The sequence below is a fragment of the Wolffia australiana genome, chromosome 2, assembly GCF_029677425.1.
Source record: "Wolffia australiana isolate 7733 chromosome 2, ASM2967742v1".
Lineage (NCBI taxonomy): Eukaryota > Viridiplantae > Streptophyta > Magnoliopsida > Alismatales > Araceae > Wolffia > Wolffia australiana.
The window spans coordinates 21,398,455-21,417,254 of NC_135836.1; the positions used below are offsets into that span (position 1 = coordinate 21,398,455).

Here is an 18,800-nt window from a genome sequence, read left to right on the forward strand (position 1 = left end):
TAGTAATATTAGTAAAAACCTCTCAGGACCTGTTAAATAGTTTTGGATTTAATTCAGGGGAATAAACCAACGACATTAAAGTAGTTTAAAAAACTCATATTAACGTGACAGGGTGGAAAGATTAATTGCGTAATTGAGTTTGAATTGACTCACATTGAATGCCAACACCATGTCAATAAATGAAAACATTATATTTAGTTAAACGTTTTTTGGAGCGAAAATTACTTATTAACAGAATTAAGCAGGGATTAGTTGGGGGCGAGGAATGTTCTCGAAGGCCGAGACGGTTCCGTTACTCTTTGGATGACCGCCAACTGAGGACCGTCGGATCGAGGATCGATCCTGATCAGAGGTCTATTCTTCTTCTCCACGCAAGAAAAGCGGGGCTCAAAGAAGGGTGGAGGATCGATCTCGGCCGTTCGATTAACTTTTTACGGTCAGATATCTTACACGTAGAAGGGATTGACAAATGCCGCCTAAGTTGTGGCGGAGACTAGAAGGAAACGTTCTAAGGCCCCCTCTCGGCTATAAATTTAGGAAAGCGCTCTTGGGGCGGAAAGATCTCTCTAGTCTCTCTTTCTCTCTGGAGAACAGATCGGAGATTAATCCTTCTAGGTTTTGATTTTTGGTTGCATTAGACACCGACGATATGGCGATCGAGGGGGAATCTTCCTCGGCGGCGTCCGATGCGTGAGTTTGATTCTGAGATTATCAAATACATGTTTTAATTTTGGTTTGCCGGTTTCGATTTCCTTACTTGTCTTGGATTACTTGTTTTCTTCCTGCAGAAAGGGAACTAAGAGGGATTTCTCGACCGCCATTCTGGAGAGAAAGAAGTCGCCAAACCGCCTGGTCGTTGATGAAGCCGTGAATGACGATAACTCCGTGGTCGCGATGCATCCGGAAACCATGGAGAAGTTGCAGCTCTTCAGGGGAGACACTATCCTTATCAAGGTAACGGAGAATTTATACATCGCTTGATAACGTTGTTGGATTTGATTTGGCTCTTCCGGCGCAGTTCCTCTTGAAAACTTATATCTTCGTTAGGGTTTGTGAAATTCCGTGTGCTTTGGGGTCTGCCCAAAATTTCGGATGAAATATCTCCGGTGAACCGATCTTACTGATTCCGCGATCGCATCTAGACTTTTCGTTTCCCTGTCTATGGCGAGTCTTCCTAGTTTTTTGTTATTGAAAATTGCCTTGAAGACATTAGATCTCTCACTCTTGATGGATCGATCACCATTAGGTTATACAGTATCTCGAAGTCGTAGAATTGTTGTATCGGTGCTGCAGTTGGAAAACTGCGAAAATTTTGGTGCGATTAAATTCCGAATGAGTTTTCCTTGCAAACACCTTCGAAATGTATGTCGATCTATTTTCTAGATACGCTGATATTGGGTTTTTAAACGCATTTTATAATGTTAGAAATTTTCAGCAGACTAAAGTTTCAGAGCCGGGTAAGAGGAGATCTATCGGGAGTGAACTAGAATGTATCGAAAGGTGGTTTCTTTCGAAAAAATAAATAATTTCTGCTGTGCTAGATCTCCAGAGAAAATATCTGTTCGTCGCCACTGTAGGCTTCCCTGAGGACGATATGACAGATGAGATGGAAGAAACTAGTAAATCAAATTTGCGCGAAACAACTACCTCCGATTGCATTTTGACTAGAATTTAGAATATCGATGGGGGTAAGTTTCTTCTGGCTGTAAACGATGGAATACCCCTCTAATTATGATTGATGGGTTGGTTTTTATTTATTTTGGTGGTCGTAGGAACGTTTTATTATATTTTCCCATGCATTTTCGTCCATCTGTTCCTCTGTAACAGAATTGGCTGACGATAATGTAATTTCCTTCTCATTTGCACCTGATCTAAGGAATGAGTTGCTTTGGTAGTCGTCGTCGTTTGGAATTTAGAGTTTTTTGTTTTTGTAGAATATTTCTCTAATTCATCTTTCTTGTAAATTTCAGGGGAAGAAGAGAAAGGATACCATTTGCATTGCTCTTGCCGATGATACTTGTGACGAACCTAAGATTAGGATGAACAAGGTTGTGAGGTCTAACCTAAGGGTTCGCCTTGGCGATGTGGTTTCTGTTCACCAGTGCCAAGATGTGAAATATGGCAAACGGGTGCATATACTGCCTATTGATGATACCATCGAGGGCATTACAGGAAATCTCTTTGATGCCTATCTGAAGCGTAAGTGAATAACGCCTGAATTTCCGTCATTTTTCTGTGCACCATATACCAATATCTTGAGGCTAAGGGCCAGTTCTTCTATCGATGAAATTTTATTTGGTCTTATTCCATTCTGGGTAGGGGATTTTGCAGGTGACGGAAATTTTGCTCTTAATACGCATTTCTCCGTTTCTGTTGCATTTCAATCGTTTCATGCCATAATTTAGTTGAAAGGGAAATTCTATGTATTTGTCATGGCTGTGAACGAGAATTCATAATTTTCCTTGCGATTGTGCCATCTTTTATTAAAGTACCTCAGGCTATCTTGCGAATCATCTTTTTTACCGTTCTATCCGTTCTAAGATGAACTTCGAAAATTCTGTCCGGAATATAATTTTATGACGACTTAATCAATCAACCGGCATTCATTGGTTAATAGACTGGAGGAAGCACTTGCTTCAGCAAAGCATTCTAACTTGGTTCTTCTTCTATTATCTTCTCCTACATGCAGCTTACTTCTTGGAAGCTTACCGCCCAGTGAGGAAGGGAGATCTCTTCCTCGTCAGAGGAGGGATGCGAAGCGTCGAGTTCAAGGTCATTGAGACGGACCCAGCCGAGTACTGTGTGGTGGCGCCCGACACAGAGATTTTCTGTGATGGAGAACCAGTTAAGAGGGAAGACGAAGAAAGACTTGATGAGGTTGGCTATGACGATGTAGGAGGAGTGAGAAAGCAAATGGCCCAAATCAGGGAGCTGGTCGAGCTTCCCCTCAGACACCCCCAGCTCTTCAAGTCCATCGGAGTCAAACCCCCCAAGGGCATTCTCCTCTACGGCCCACCCGGTTCAGGGAAGACGCTCATCGCCCGAGCCGTTGCCAACGAAACGGGAGCTTTCTTTTTCTGCATCAATGGCCCTGAGATCATGTCCAAGCTGGCCGGAGAGAGTGAGAGCAACCTCCGTAAAGCCTTTGAGGAAGCTGAGAAGAATGCCCCTTCCATCATCTTCATCGATGAGATCGACTCTATTGCACCCAAGAGAGAGAAAACCCACGGCGAAGTGGAGCGGCGAATTGTATCTCAGCTGCTGACTCTCATGGATGGGCTCAAATCCAGGGCCCACGTCATCGTCATGGGTGCCACCAACCGCCCGAACAGTATCGATCCAGCGTTGCGGCGGTTTGGCAGGTTTGACCGGGAGATTGACATCGGTGTCCCTGATGAAGTTGGTCGACTTGAAGTCCTCCGTATCCACACTAAGAACATGAAGCTTGCCGAAGATGTGAGAAGATAATATGAATCTAGTTTGATATTTTCCTACAGCTTGTCCTGCAGGACTCACATCTTCTTTTATGGCAGGTTGATCTGGAGAGAATTTCCAAGGACACGCATGGATATGTGGGTGCTGATCTTGCTGCTCTCTGCACAGAAGCTGCGCTCCAGTGTATCAGAGAGAAGATGGATATCATTGACCTGGAAGATGAATCCATTGATGCCGAAATCCTCAACTCCATGGCTGTCACCAACGAGCACTTCAAGACAGCTCTCGGGACCAGCAATCCATCCGCCCTACGTGAAACGGTGAGTACCCATACTCTTAAGGATTTTAGAGTAATCATCACTAAATAATCTGACGAACTTAACCCAAAAAAAACAGGTGGTGGAGGTGCCCAACGTCTCTTGGGACGACATTGGTGGCCTGGAGAACGTCAAGAGGGAGCTCCAAGAGGTGCGTGTCCTCAATTTCTTCCTTGCCCCCCCCCGACTTGGCTTTTTTTACTGATTTGTATTAAATTATGGTCGGATTGGCATTGGACAGACCGTTCAATACCCGGTGGAGCACCCAGAGAAGTTTGAGAAATTCGGCATGTCACCATCCAAGGGAGTGCTGTTCTACGGGCCCCCAGGCTGTGGGAAGACGTTGCTGGCAAAGGCCATAGCCAACGAGTGCCAGGCCAACTTCATCAGCGTCAAGGGTCCAGAGCTGCTGACCATGTGGTTTGGCGAGAGTGAGGCCAATGTGCGGGAGATTTTCGATAAGGCTCGCCAATCTGCCCCTTGTGTCCTCTTCTTCGACGAGCTTGATTCCATCGCCACCCAGAGAGGGAGCAGCGTGGGAGATGCGGGAGGTGCAGCGGACAGGGTGTTGAACCAGCTGCTGACGGAAATGGATGGAATGACGGCAAAGAAAACTGTGTTCATCATAGGGGCGACAAACCGGCCGGACATCATTGACCCGGCGCTACTGCGGCCCGGGCGGCTGGACCAGCTCATCTACATTCCCCTGCCGGATGAGGCCTCCCGCTTCCAGATTTTCAAGGCCTGCCTGCGCAAGTCCCCCCTTGCCAAGGAGGTCGACCTTGCCGCCCTCGCCAAGTACACCCAGGGCTTCAGCGGTGCTGACATCACGGAGATCTGCCAGCGCGCCTGCAAGTATGCTATCCGCGAGAACATTGAGAAGGTTCGTCATCTTCATCCTCGTCATCATTGGCATCATCTTCTTGTTTTTGCTTATGTTCCTGTGCTTACAACTTTGGCATTCAGGACATAGAGAGAGAGAGGAAGAGGAGCGAGAACCCAGAGGCCATGGAGGAGGATGCGGCGGACGAGGTGGCAGAGATCAAGGCCGTCCACTTTGAGGAGTCGATGAAGTTTGCCAGGCGCAGTGTCAGCGATGCCGACATCCGCAAGTACCAGGCCTTTGCCCAGACCCTCCAGCAGTCCCGCGGCTTTGGCAGCGAGTTCCGCTTCGCCGACAATGCCGGCGCAGTCACCACCGCCCCCGCTGCTGACCCCTTTGCCTCAGCAGCTCCCGCCGACGATGATGACCTCTACAGCTGAGCCTTTTAATTAATCCTTGAAGAAGAAGAGACACAATCGGTTATAGTTGGTGGTAAGTTGATATTTTTGAGAACCCAAGATTGGCACAAGAAACTAATTTGATTTTTCGATGAATTCGGGCTAGGCTAAGTATTCATGAAGGCCATGGCTTGCGCTTGGAGGTAGTATGAGTCTTTGTATTTTCTCCCGCTGCCGACATGGACCCCGTTCCTGATCCAATCCTCCCTTTGGATCCATGTCTCGCGTCCCATGTCGAGAACCCCGAGGATCTACCTCGTCAACAGGTCAACGAAGAGTCAATAGAAAGTCAGCGTTGACAATTCCTGAAAGTCAACGGATGTGAGTAAGCTTACCGCGCCACCTTTCCAGGATACAATGGACGGGTCCACCCTCGACTGCAAAACCTGATCAAAGACGAAATAAATAATAATAATCATAAGTTGATAGTCAAATGATAAAGATTAAATTGAAGGAGAAGGCGTCAGGCTGACCTCGACAGTGTCGATTGCTTCGTTGGATGGGATCGCGTGCAGGACTCTGCGCGAGAAGATGTTACATACATTATAACATAAAGTTTAATGAACATGAGGAACAGGTAAAGAACTTAGTTAAAAAATTTTGAAGTTGGGATTTCAAGGGAGTACTTTTCTTCAACTGCCGCAACAATGTCCTTGGTCAATGCCACTCCACCCATCTGAAATATGTACAACCCCGTCATTGAAACATATAGTTTCGAATCATATTATTCGACTTATGTCAGGCTCACCAATTGTATGCTGCAAAACAGTTTTCTCTGGAGCTCTAGACGGCCTGCAAGTAATTTCAGAAATTGGTTGTGGGGTGAATATTCTAGTTAAAAATGAACAGGAGAGATCAATCAGACCAGTTGAGAGGATGCTTCTAGTAATAGCCTCAGCAAGTCCCAGATTTTCTTGAACTTTGATTCTGCTCGGAAATGAAATATTGCTATCATATATCATTTGATTGGGATTGGTGCCCAAAGAAGAGCTCTCGGAGAAGTCGGGTCTTCTGGGCAACTCCACATGCCATGTGTCTTCTAGCATATCCTCGTTGTCATTGAACCTGGTGAATGGATGGATTCTATATATTTAAACTATTGCGCATGAATCGTAATAATGGGGGTGATCTGAAATGAACAGCAAGTAAATCACCATGAGCGAGGAGGCGGAGGATGCTCTTCAGGTACTAAAATTCTCGGATAGAAGAGTCCCATCGGTGGAATCTGTCACCAGAAAAATGAGAAGAAAAAACTACAATTTCTGGCAAAAGATAAGCAGCTGATTTCTAGAAATTCCAGTTAAAATGCGAGAATAAGATGAAATTATTTAGGCAACTTAGCAAACGCAGACAAGAATTGGATGAAATAAGAGATATAAGGTCGTATTCTTTTCAAAAATCCGGACTTACCATTCCCGAGTTATTTCTAGAGAATGCGCACGACAGGGAGAATGATTCAAATTCAAAACAGAAAGACAAGATAAACAGTTATACCATAAAATACATACATTGAGTGCGCAGAGTCTGACTGTAAAGGATCCAAAATTAGCTATACCATCTGCGTCTCCTTCCTGTTGTTGAGAACAAAATAAATAATGCTTTCTCACCTCAAACTGCAAGATAAACATTACAAAACTTCCACAAATTTTAAAGGCCTCCTTTCACTTTTAAGTTTCCACAAATATTGAAATTCTATATTTGATCTTCCTTGAAGTCATAAGGGTTCGAAAGAAGAGGTCACTGACAATTTTTGGGTTGAAAAGAAAAGGAAAAAAAAAATTGTACGGTATACTGTTTCCAAGAAGTTAAATAATAAGAAAAAAGTCTAGAGAGTGAAAACGATTAAAAATACAAGGTAATCGTACAAGTAGACAACCTTTAGTGCACAAAATGTCTCTTTAATCTTGTTTAAAACCAGCAAGTCATTAGGGTTAACCAATGGGTTGGTATGAGCGATTGGCCATCCTTGATGAAAGCGTTGTACCCACAACACGCATCTTGAGATATCCTAAAAGAATAGAAAGAGCATTATTACATAACAAAGAAAAAGGTCCCTAACAAGTCAAAATTTAGAAACATATTCTGACATGGATTGTCTTTAGAGAAGGGTTAATCCTGACCGTGGCATACAACTAGAGAACATGCGTTCTCCAGCCCCGTTAATGATGCATATGTTTATTTCAAGCCAAGGAAAAATTTAAACGTCAAATAAAAGAATTACTTTCATATAAGTTTCTGAACATTGCCCAGGAATCTTAACTTCAACAATGTTTCCCGTACGTGGTTTGACAATCAAGGAAGCCAATGTCGTATTTTATTACATAGGTAATGCACTTATTTTCGTCCCGGGAAATATGACAGTATTTCATTTGAAATTAACAGAGAAAAGTTCATATGGAGGATGACTTTGCGCACCATTATCGACACGAATATGAGATGCATACAGAAATATACTATATCCTGTAACATAATTACAGAAATTACAGCGTGAAAACAATATAAGAGATTTCCCTACCTCTCCTCCGTAAGGCAGGATTACACTTGTTGAGGGCAAAGCAGCGCCATCCTGGAGGTAGAGACAAAAACGGATGAGCAACTTAGTTTTCTTCTCAAAGTGCATTGGAAGGATGATTGAGAGAGAATCATAAAATACAAATAGGACTAAGAATAATCTCATATTTTGCAACGCCATAGATAATTTAACCTAACGATGTTATCGTTGTCAACCCTGGAAGACATGGTTCACAACATATCTTTCTAATCGCATGTTTGAAAGATACAGTTCTATTGTGAATCATCTCACAAGGAAATAAAATTTTAGGAAACACACTTCAGCACAGTTAGATAAAAGAAAAGCAAGCAATGCGACTGATATGTTGCCGATGAAGCTTCAACATTTCATGTTCAATCTCAAGTTTAAAGGCCATGAATTAAAAAATTGACAACCTTTGATACAAAATTACCTCAACACAAATAACAGATGTGACCTGCGCGCCTAAATTTACGACACATGCAGTAGCCAAACCATTTCCACATGTCGCAGCAAAACCTTCCTGAAGCATACCCGAAAATTCTACATTTATTGTTGAAAAATAAAAAGATTCCATACCAGCCTAATTTAAGACAAAAAACTATTGGAAAAACATCAGGAAAAGGTAGTGGCAGGACGATGGGGGAAACTTGCCGACTTGGGAGCAAAAAAGAAAACACTAAAAGGTTCATTTTTATATTCTCAGCTTACCTATTTATAAAGAATATGAAAACAATAAATCCAATACAGAGGCCCACTAAGCCCAATACTCTCACTTCCAACACTATCCCACAAGCTGATCAATGGAATTATCCATTGTCTGCTTGAAGAAAAGACAATCCCTGAAATGGCCGGCACCCCCACCCTCATTTTTTTAAGATGAAATGCCGTTGCTGCTTGGTGGAGGCCTACATCTTGAAACCCTCAATATGATAGGTGTTGCCAACCTGCCACAGCCACCTTGCCAAAAAAGGTGTTGCCCCTATTTCGAAAAACAAGACAGCAAAATGGCAGGACATAGCCACCGTTGACATTTTGAAATGCCACATAAGTAGATAGATGTCGACTCTGCCTCAAAAGACGAGACAAAAGGAAGCACTGTAACCACACTACCTTGTTTTGAATTTTTCCTGAGAACCAGGGTGGAGGCATCACCTCAACTTTAGAAACGGCCACATCATCTTTTGAAACTGCAGAGATGCAACGGCAGAGTAGGTGACTGAGGAGACTTCCCACCCTCTCAACAGCTAAACAACCCAGGTCCCGCTTCACATTGGAGGAAGATGGAGTCCAAGGAGGAGCCTATTGATTTCACCGTAGAATCATAATCACAAGAAATGTTCGCAGCAAAGACTGCCATGGCCGCCACCATCAACTCCAGGACAACCTCCATCCTCGTCCAGACAACTGGCTCTCATGTCAAGCTCCTCCGCCTAATGTACCTTGCTGTCATTACGATGGATGATGTCGACATCACCTCAGAGAAACAAGAAGATACATATAGGGTCTACGGTTCTCTCTTGACACCAACAACAAAGTAGTAGCTCTTCCCGTAAGACGCTACAGATCTCCTCAGGAGTTCTCCACAACAAACAAGAACAAGGCTACAGCTCATCTCAACAGCTCTACCCCTAGTGCAGAAACAAAGGGGCTACAACTCAGTGACCACTAGTGACCACCCAAAGGAGCTCTTCCCACCACAGAAAAAGTGAAGGGGTTAAAGCTCAGTGATCACCAGTGACCACCCACTGGAGTTTTCTAGTACAAGCCTTCCAGAGACATACCAGAAGAGAGCACATGTGACACCCAAATGAAAGAAGAGGGAAGGGTGGCCTGTAAATAAGAGGGAGATTCCTCCAAGAAGGGCACTTGCTAATTTTCGTATCAATAAAGTGTGAATTGGGCTGGAGGTGGAGGACCCTGTCAACAGCTACGAGGACGATGATACAGTTTCTTCCACTGGAGGGTTACGAGCGATCTGGTCAAGCACTTCGCTACTACTCTCTCAATCGTATTGTGAATATTATTTCAAAGACCATTTCAAGTTCTTGAAGGTGTTATTGCCAACCAACCCTTGATTCTTTATTCAAGAACTTGATATGACCCCTGTAATATCTAGGTCTCTTTCGTCATTCCACACAAATAGAGGTATTCTAGTCATTTGGTCCTTAAGTACTTCCTTTAAATAGCACAGCCCTACCTTTAGAAGGGCAGCCAAGAAGTATCAAGAAATGTGTCTGGCTCCCCAGCGATGTCCATCCCGCCACTATCTTGCCTCCGATGACGTCCGCCCCATTGGACCTCCTCCAAGACAAGGTCCATAGCGTTTGCCTCTCGTCATGCCAAAGTCCACCCCGGCATTCCCTGTCCCTGCGCCAACAACCATCCTGCCGTCTTCTCCCTCCCTCCTTGTTCCATCTCTGAAGCAAACATGCGAGTTCATATCAGAACTCTACATTCAAAGTAGAATTTTACTATTTTAGGATTCTCCTGATTGGACCACCACCAAGTGTGTATCACTTTCCCCCTCAATCAAGTTCCACAACTGGCAAAGCTACAGGGCGATGGGAGAAACCCCCGCCCAGGTAGCAAAAATAGATAGGGCAAGAAACACCAAACGGCTCATTCTTATAGTCTCAGCTTACCTATTTATATAGAACATGAGAACAATAAATCCAATACAGAGCCCCACTATGTGCAATAATCTCACTTCCTACAATATTGAAGTATGATACTAAACTGAGACATCTTGAATAATAATATTTAAGTACGCTTCCTACAATATCTCACTTCCTACAATATTTAAGTACGCTTAAAGTAGGCACGTGTGGGATAGCTTCATTGTAGGATGAGAATAATAACTTGAACCAGAAAATGACGAAATTAAAGCTAGCCCTTATGTATAAGGATGCAAAACTTTCACGGGAAAGCTTAAAGTTTGATGTTAATTGAACAAAATTTCCACTGAAAATACTGTGCAGCCGAACTGACAGCTTATTGTTTTTGGATTTGATTTCTTCTGATATGGTTTTTCTCTTTGTATTTTGTTTCAGTATAGCTTTCTCCTTCCCTGGCTTTTTACTACGCCTTAAGTTTGAGATATATTTTTCTTCAAAAAAACCTTGAGGTGTCTTCGGTATGTTAAACATGGAATGCAAATCGTTTGTCAACATATTTCTAAATGGAGAATGGTAGAATCTCCTTTTTATTATTTGTTTGTCAGTGAGCTTCTTTCGTGGTATCTTTCATTGGTTCCTGAGATCAAAAGTAGCGTAGCCTGTTACACTCAAAAAATGACCCCTCACTCTTTTATCCTAATTACGAAATTCAGATAAATTCAATTCGGACAGTTAGATAAATAAATAAGTAAACAGACTGATTGGTAATAGAAAGACATTCACAGTTTTATTACCTCAGATCTATATCAAATAAGTGGAATATTATGTAAAGAGCTCTTATAAGTTTATTGATACAATTCAAATGGAGTATTAATTAATAATAAAAAAAGTCTAACCCATCTAGTAGAAGTCCCTAGCATCTTATGTGACTAAGAATGGTAGAACGAGATGAACTATTCCTCCTCACTATATATTCTGTCACAAAATGTGGTTTTAAAAAGTCATAGCATCCAACTTTTAAGAACCAACCTGATGTACAGCAGCAGAATAGAACTTCAAATCCCGCAGTACAATAGAAAGCATTTCTCTGATTTCTGGAGAGAGAAAAAGGACCAGTCATGTTCTCAATCACAAACCAGAAGGGTCAAAACTTTCACTTTGCAGCGAAAGAAAAAGTTAAACCCGGAATCTTAATCTAAAATGAACATTTTTCTGATATAATCTCCATCCCATCAATGATAAGTTTCATTGTATTTTTATTTTTTAAAAAATATAAAAGGGTTGAACACCCAATGAATCGGTGAGCTCCCCACAATGAAATATTAGTTTCATTGTATTAGGCCACAAGGGCCATTTTGTTCATTTAGCGCATACACATTTCTTATAGGAGGCAGCCAAGAAGAATAAAGTTGAAATCCCTGGTCTCTCCTCTGCTCGATGCCTAATTCCAGTCTCTTCCTCCGTGACCCCCACCCTCAGGATCATCGCCGCCTCACCGCATCGTAAGGCAACTCGTGCCTTTCTGATCCTTGTCTCCTCAGTCCGACTTCTCCATCATTCCCATTCTACTCTCCAACCTGGGAAACATCTACTGTTCCCCTCTATCCCCCCTCCCTGGCACAAACCTCGATCAAGGTTCACATCATTTTCCTATCAATGTTTTGTTTTCACTGGCTACAAAAATCAGACACTATTTCTTAAGAAGCAAAATCAGCAATAGAACGGAGAGGGGACCTTAATTAAAAGCCTCATGCAATGCTTCTTAAATTATTTGATAAGGAAAACTTTACTAGAAAACTAGGCCCTAACTGTCAGCCAGGGAGCATCGCATTGTTACCCCATAAAACTATAGGGGACCAACTGTATGATAATTGATTCAACATCTACCAAAAAACATTAGTGTAGACTACAGACTGCGAGATCCAAACATATGGGAAGGAGCATCGACACCAACAAGTTTCTCAGTGATGAAGATACAGGCATTTGCGAAATTAAGGCTGAAGTAATTAGTTGGGTTGTCACATATTTTCTGCCACCAGAAACCCATTGAAAGTTCATCAGAAACGCATCTAAGAGTGAGTTAAGAATTACTACCCTTAACACTTAACGTTACACAACCTGAGCATAAAAGAAAAAATATTTTTCTCATCGTAAAAGAAAAAGAGTGTGGATGCGAAACAGTACCACGGGTGTCAAAAGTTTCAGGGACAACAAGGATGACAGAATATTGACTTCTGGAAGCTTCTGGGATTCCAAGCTTTTCGCTCAACACCCAGTTCCAAATGGTAAAGAGATCCTCATAAACCTAGTAACGGATGCAGATCACCAATGACTCAACTTCCATGCTGAAATCTAGCCATTATTAAAAAATTCTTAAAAACTGTATGGACGGAAATTCTTTTTTCTTCGGCCTTTCTCTGAGACAAGGCATAAGATAGTACCTGCTGGGGAGAATAATGCTGAGAGACATTAAAGTGACCCCTACGAATAGGCCGGCGTAAAACATAGGGGTCATTTGGGGAAATTTTCAGAGCATCAGCCCCACAAATGAAGTCCTTATATGTATCTTCATCAGGAAGCTTCTCAATACCAAGATCCACTGGTTCTCCATTTGCCACGTCATCATCTGCATTAATATTATGGGTCAAACACTTGCACACAGAGCACACGCGCATATAAAACTTGCACTTGTAAAGATGTCGGCACTGTCATATTGGGGGATGAAAACTTAATAGTCAAGAAAAAAACCAAAAGGAAACATAAATGTGAAAGTAGATAGAGCTACAAAAGTAGAACTGTAGATTATATCCTTTGCCTGTGAAGAAAGAAAGGAAGGGAATATTTTTTCTCAATGAAATTCAATTTTGGAACTGATATATGCAAAAGAAAATTATAATCAACTTGGAAAATAAGTAAACAAAGAAAAAAGATTCAGATGAAATCAGTATAAAAATTAAGACCAGGTCCAGTCAGAAAACAAATATAACGGATTGATGGGGAAATACCTCCTGATAATGCAGGTTTTCTCTTTTTTTCAGTCACATCAGTAAATTTTATACTAACATCAACTTTGTTGCTTTGAGTGTTATACCCATCAACGCGGCCCATCTGTACATGCAATTAGAAATAAGAACACGGTAAAAGAGTAGTTCGATGATACAATTTAATATATAATTGCATAATTTGAAGCTTTTATGTGGATTGAAACAACCAATGAGTAAAAATTATACAAAATGTGTAACCTCGATCAACTAAGGGCTCAACAGTTCCCCACTGTTCTAGGAGCACTGTCTTTTGCAGATCACCTTTTCATCTAAAATGTGACGACAACCCCCATTCATTTCTTAATAGAAGAAATGAGAAGCACAAATGTCCATCAAAAATTATATATAAATATATTTATATATATATATATATGAAAAAATACCTTGCCCCTCCTTTTTTTCTAACTTCGCTGTCTAACAATAGTATGCGAAAGAAAATTCACACTAGATTATAGATCAGTCAGGAAAATCCATTTGTGAATAAAAAGAATAGGGAAAGCTTTAATCCCATCGTTCTTTTAAGTTGCATTTAAGCCACATCACGTTGGAAATATTCGACTATTAAGCAACTCTAACAATAAAAAAGAGGAACAGGAGCTCATCGTACTCTCCGTGGAAAGGGGACGTCATCTGCGTTTTCATCCATGACGTGGACATTGATCGAAGACTCAATCTGCGGTTCGCACGCAAATTACAACGAGAAACAAAAAAAGAAAGAAAAACAATAGTCTAGTTTTACATTTTGATAGGTGTCTTCTCGCTCCGTCCTTTGAGCATATGTAGCTTGCGAATTCAGAGGCTAAAAAAACGTCTATCAGATCAGACATTTGGAAGTGGGAAGATTGCTGGGAAAAACAAATAAAATCACGAAAAATACTCTTGCCTGATCCGCCATATGAAATTTTGATGTAGGAGATCCCCTCATGTGCCAAGCAATACAATGGGGAATGTTGCAAGGTGTTTGTTCCCGCGCCAACCCCATACGAACATTCGCAGAGCCTTCCTCCCATACAACAAAAATTAAAGTAACGCAATAGTGTAGCACCATCCAAAACAATTGCAAGATGACGAACGAAATTCCGAGTGAACTCGAATGAAAGAATTCTTAACTTAAAGGGTTCACGAGGGGAACGATTGAAATCCAGAAAACTATCGGCTTCCCGCAAAATCAAGTGAAGCAAAAAAAAAAAAAGAATTGAACGAGCTGTATTGCCAAAGTTCTTGCACCTGGGTTGATGACGACTAGATTAGAGCCCCGCTCGGCCATCAGCTGAGACGGATTGATCAGTCTCAAATAATCCTGTAACGGCAGAAGAACAATTCATAAAACAAAAGAGGGAGAAAAAGACGAAAGAATTGAAGGAGAGGGTGTGAGGGAAGAACCATGGGCCGCGGAAGAAATGCAACAAGCTTGCGCAGGAAGGAGGAGGATCTCTTCTTACATTGAATTCGCGATTGCACTCGTCCCTCGCGTTAGGAAATTCCACCGAACAGGTAGTGGCTACTAGCTACTACCGCGCTTCGTTGCTCGTCACAGGAAAACGAAAAATAAGAACAGTTAGAAATTTAACAGTGAGTTCAAACTTATAAAAACGGATTGGATCGTCATCCATGCCGTCCCAATCCGTCTTCCGTCATCGTCCAGCCCCGTCAAGAACCCGATAGTGGATGGATGAATTGTCCATTCTAATTAGGAGAGCTATGTTCCAACTTTAGGAAAAAGAATTGTATTGTAGAGAGGATGGGGATTACTTGAACTAAAGTTTTAGGTTATGCTTATCTTCACACCTTACTTCGCAACTTTTTCTTTGATATCATTTATTTCATAACTTATTTATTCTAGGTGACAAAATAATTAACATCATTTATCCACTTTTTGCTCCTCGCTTTCCTCCTGCTCGTAAATTTGCATGCGTCTAAAATCAAAATTTTATCTAGCATTATCAGTTTTTGGGTAGTGACGGGTATGTCTGTTAAACTCACATTCATTATTAAGGCTAGCATAGTCAACTCTGCTCTTGCTCACTCAACGAGAAGGTTGTGAAGTGTCAATTACATTGTAACATTATTAGCTATTCACTTCTAGTTATTTCAAAACCTATAATGCCATGATGAGCCCAACCAGATCTCAGATCTAGAAGTGGTGAAATCTGAGATCTGGTTGGGCTCATCATGGCCTTATATTTTTGGGTTTATATTATTAGACAAGTGGTGAAAGTTCTTAAGCTAAATCTATAAAGCCTAAATAATATATGAACTCACACCCTTGCAAGACACTTATTTTCAAACTCTTTCACATGAAGATGAGCCAGCCCCAGAACCAATGCCTAAAGCTGAATCCCTCAAGGTTCTACAAGAAATCAATTATCAATTAACTGTTTAAACTTAGCAGGCACACAAAAATCTTTCTTAAAGAGGATGAACCTATTGGTAATGTTACATATTTTAACTAAAGTAGACTCTTGGTAAGTTAAAAGTTCCCATAATGAAATGCACAATTACATAGACTGATATAAAATCTACAGCTTTAGCTGGAGCTTTAAGGCACAATGGCACAGATTTAGGAGCAGATAATGGCTGGTCTTCTTGATATATATATATATATATATGTATCAAAAGAGGTGCAACTTAAAGAAAAGTGTTTATCATAACATGGTTATATTTGCTACTCTAGTTATATAATCAATATGTCCAGCTTGCATAGCTATAACTTGCATCTACAGCACGCAGATGCCAAAATTGGGAAATGTATGGATGTCCAATACGTGGAAGTAAGATGTATGGGTCCATATCTTTACAACAATAGCTCTTATGAATAAAGACAGATGCTGTCAAACACTAGGTTATCCATATCGGGATAGGGACTTGTGCAACTTATTGAATCTTTGAATGTAAGAATCAATACTGAACATTTCACATGTAAAAAATAGTATGTGCATCACAATGACTTGGTTTTTGTTCATATAGTCCCATTAAAGGCGTCAATTTCATTGTGACTATGCTAGATATAAAATTCAGGTTATTTGGTAACATTCTATAATGATCAAACTAGAATCACAATCCAAAAATTCCATTGAGAGGTGGCTCTGGTTGGGAAATAATTCAAAACATAATTTGACTTGGAAGAAACTAAATCAAAAATTGTATTGTTTTGTCAAGTAACAAAAATCCCACATAATTCAACATTATCACAACAGTTTATGTTACTTATTTTGTTACTCCTAGATGCTCCTGAAGTCATGCCTATTGGCATGCAATCACATGAGTAAGCACAAAATTCAAATATTATTTTCTATTGCAGCCCAAGAAATAAACTCTGTGCACATAGATGGTTTCAACTTCGAAACCAAAAAAAAAAAATGAAACATTGCTAGGATTTGAAAGGCTAAGTAAGCACCCTCATGGGTTTATACCCCTAGTATACAGCTGATCATGGATATTGGACTATTATATAGTAGTGTGGTGTGAGGATTTTTCGAAGATAATTTGGATGATCTTTGGAACCTATCTACTCCCATGGTGTTCTTTGTCGAACGAACAAAATAAGTGAATTACAAAAATTCCTTCTTAGTTTTAAGATCACGAAGCAAAAACTACGCAACCTTTCTTTACAAAAAAAAATCCATTTTCAAATATAGTTGGGAGACTTTACCCAACAAATGGGTGCATAAAATGGAAATATAAGAGTGAGAATAGAAATATACACTACCCATTTAAACTGGTGATATTTCTCAAATTTCAAACCTATACATGGATTCAAGTTTAGATCAATATATGTGGAGTTATCATCCATCTTGAATAAGAATATTTGAAGTGATATAGAAACAAGTGCATACAAAGTAGCATGAATATCTTCGGTAGTCAGTCCATTTCCCTCCACTAGCTAGTGGGAGTGAAAAGTATGGGATATGTCAGGTGCTTCCTTTATCAATAATCTGGGTCTACATTGTATATCGATATATTATGGTTTCGAGGTTCATCCATTACAAAAAGACTTTCGTCTTAGTGGATGCATGGAAATATGCTATGATGGTCTAGCAAAACACTGTTTCAGAACTAATTGAGATGACCCAAGAATTTTGTTATTTTGACCCTACTAGTCTTGGAGAGCAATGTAGTGACAAATAATTCAGAATCAACATAGGTCCACCCGGGGAGAAATAAATATGAAACTTATAGTTTCTTTGAATTGATTTTTCTCCCTCCTGCTTGTAAACGCCCATAATGTGGCTCCAAATTTTAAAATCGCGCTCTCATTGTAGCACAAATGGGAATTTTAAAGAAAACAATGCAGCATGTGAATATTTTTTTAAAACACATTCCACTTTGTTTTTTTGTCTTTTTTGTTTTATATCAGTATGCATGACAACATGCCCCACCTGTTGCAAATGACAACGTAACCTATGTTTGCTGCTAGCTCAGTTTCAATATAAGAAAGAAAAAATAGTCAAAACATGTTGTCAATATTTATGGATTTATCTAGTTACTAGTATCGCACTTTACTCTCAGCTCACTGGTTTGTTTAGTCATTTTCTTATTTATTAACTCATCGCTTCTCCAGAAGTGACTTTTTTATGTTTAAAAAACATGACCTTTAAATCCTCACTTTATGTATATCATAACCTTCTAAGGGACGAGACTTTTTCAGTATTACAAAGAAAAAATGTGCTACTTTAAGAATGCGATCACAGTTATTTTAATAGACTTTACTTATCATTCACGATTTCATTGTCGGTTTATTTTCTTTCTTTTTGTTGACTCTTATAATTGTTGTAAATGTGTGTCCAAAGTCACAACTCAAAGAGTTGAATCGTCTTCATTTCTAAATTTTTACATCCGACCATTGCTCTTGATGATTTGATGATAAAAATTGTCTGGTTTATTTTGAATACACATCCTCATCTTCACTGATTTGTTTTGCTCCCCCTCCTATCTGTCATCCACCCCGCGTGTAAACTCTTGCCATTGTATTATATACAAACATTACTCTCTTGGAAGTATGGAAGGACACGGTCCACTTTTACCGAAAGCCTAAACCTAGACCTGAAGTTTGGTCCAGTCTCGGTCATAGATCGGTCAAGTTGACTAGTCAATGTGCAAGTCCATGCTAAGTTTACTTGGCCGTCTCACTGCATCTAATGTCGCCTCCGGAGCCTAAGCAGTATTGCATAATGAGAGAGTAAGAGAGGGAGAGAGTAAGAGAGGAATATAATTAGAGTGCGAAAGAGTGTGAGAATGCAAGAGGGAGAGAGTGAAAAAGTAAGACGGAGAGTGCAAGACAGAAAGAATATCAGAGAGAGAGAGAGTAAGATAGTGAGAGAGTAAGAGGGTGAGACTGAGAGGGAGAGAGAGAGTGCAAGAGTTCTAGAGGGAGAGAGGGAGTGGGCAAAAAGGAGAGTACAAGAGGGAGAGAGCAAGAGAGTGAGGGAGGGAGAGCCGGAGAGGGAGAGAGTTCAATAGGGAGAGAGAATGAGAGGGCGAGAGGGAGAGGGAGCAGTCTAGAGGGAGAGCCGGAGAGGGGGAAGTGAGAGGGAGAGGGAGCAGGCTACAGGGAGAGAGTGTGAGAAAGAGAATG

At 40.8% G+C, this 18,800-nt stretch overlaps 2 protein-coding genes and 1 pseudogene across 2 annotated transcripts; 2 read left to right on the top strand and 1 right to left on the bottom strand.

Moving 5' to 3' along the window:
• The first annotated feature begins 529 nt into the window (after positions 1 to 529).
• Positions 530 to 5,129, top strand: LOC144700078 (cell division cycle protein 48 homolog). Its single transcript, XM_078571472.1, has 8 exons — positions 530 to 690; positions 789 to 954; positions 1,971 to 2,199; positions 2,690 to 3,456; positions 3,534 to 3,755; positions 3,832 to 3,903; positions 3,994 to 4,635; positions 4,719 to 5,129. The coding sequence occupies exons 1-8, from the start codon at positions 650 to 652 to the stop codon at positions 5,013 to 5,015; spliced, it is 2,436 nt and encodes an 811-aa protein (XP_078427598.1). The 5' UTR covers positions 530 to 649; the 3' UTR covers positions 5,016 to 5,129.
• On the bottom strand, positions 4,635 to 14,792 carry ARP9 (actin-related protein 9). Its single transcript, XM_078571473.1, has 20 exons — positions 14,609 to 14,792; positions 14,453 to 14,525; positions 14,109 to 14,224; positions 13,965 to 14,024; positions 13,833 to 13,898; positions 13,187 to 13,289; positions 12,623 to 12,807; positions 12,366 to 12,486; positions 11,211 to 11,275; positions 7,997 to 8,086; positions 7,549 to 7,599; positions 6,910 to 7,041; positions 6,542 to 6,604; positions 6,188 to 6,258; positions 5,899 to 6,098; positions 5,782 to 5,825; positions 5,660 to 5,709; positions 5,507 to 5,552; positions 5,369 to 5,419; positions 4,635 to 5,284 (listed from the first exon to the last, which is right to left on the bottom strand). The coding sequence occupies exons 1-20, from the start codon at positions 14,609 to 14,611 to the stop codon at positions 5,141 to 5,143; spliced, it is 1,734 nt and encodes a 577-aa protein (XP_078427599.1). The 5' UTR covers positions 14,612 to 14,792; the 3' UTR covers positions 4,635 to 5,140.
• On the top strand, positions 14,626 to 17,353 carry LOC144716418 (NADH dehydrogenase [ubiquinone] iron-sulfur protein 3 pseudogene; annotated as a pseudogene).
• Positions 17,354 to 18,800: the final 1,447 nt, after the last annotated feature.

Coding starts and splice junctions, on each gene's coding strand:
- ARP9 (XM_078571473.1), bottom strand. Junction 13,290..13,832: donor ACGTCCCCTTTCCACGGAGA/GTACGATGAGCT, acceptor TTGCATGTACAG/ATGGGCCGCGTTGATGGGTA. Junction 8,087..11,210: donor ATTCTGCTGCTGTACATCAG/GTTGGTTCTTAA, acceptor GGTATGCTTCAG/GAAGGTTTTGCTGCGACATG.
- LOC144700078 (XM_078571472.1), top strand. CDS start 650: ATGGCGATCGAGGGGGAATCTTCCTCGGCGGCGTCCGATGC. Junction 3,457..3,533: donor ACATGAAGCTTGCCGAAGAT/GTGAGAAGATAA, acceptor CTTTTATGGCAG/GTTGATCTGGAGAGAATTTC. Junction 3,756..3,831: donor CATCCGCCCTACGTGAAACG/GTGAGTACCCAT, acceptor CAAAAAAAACAG/GTGGTGGAGGTGCCCAACGT.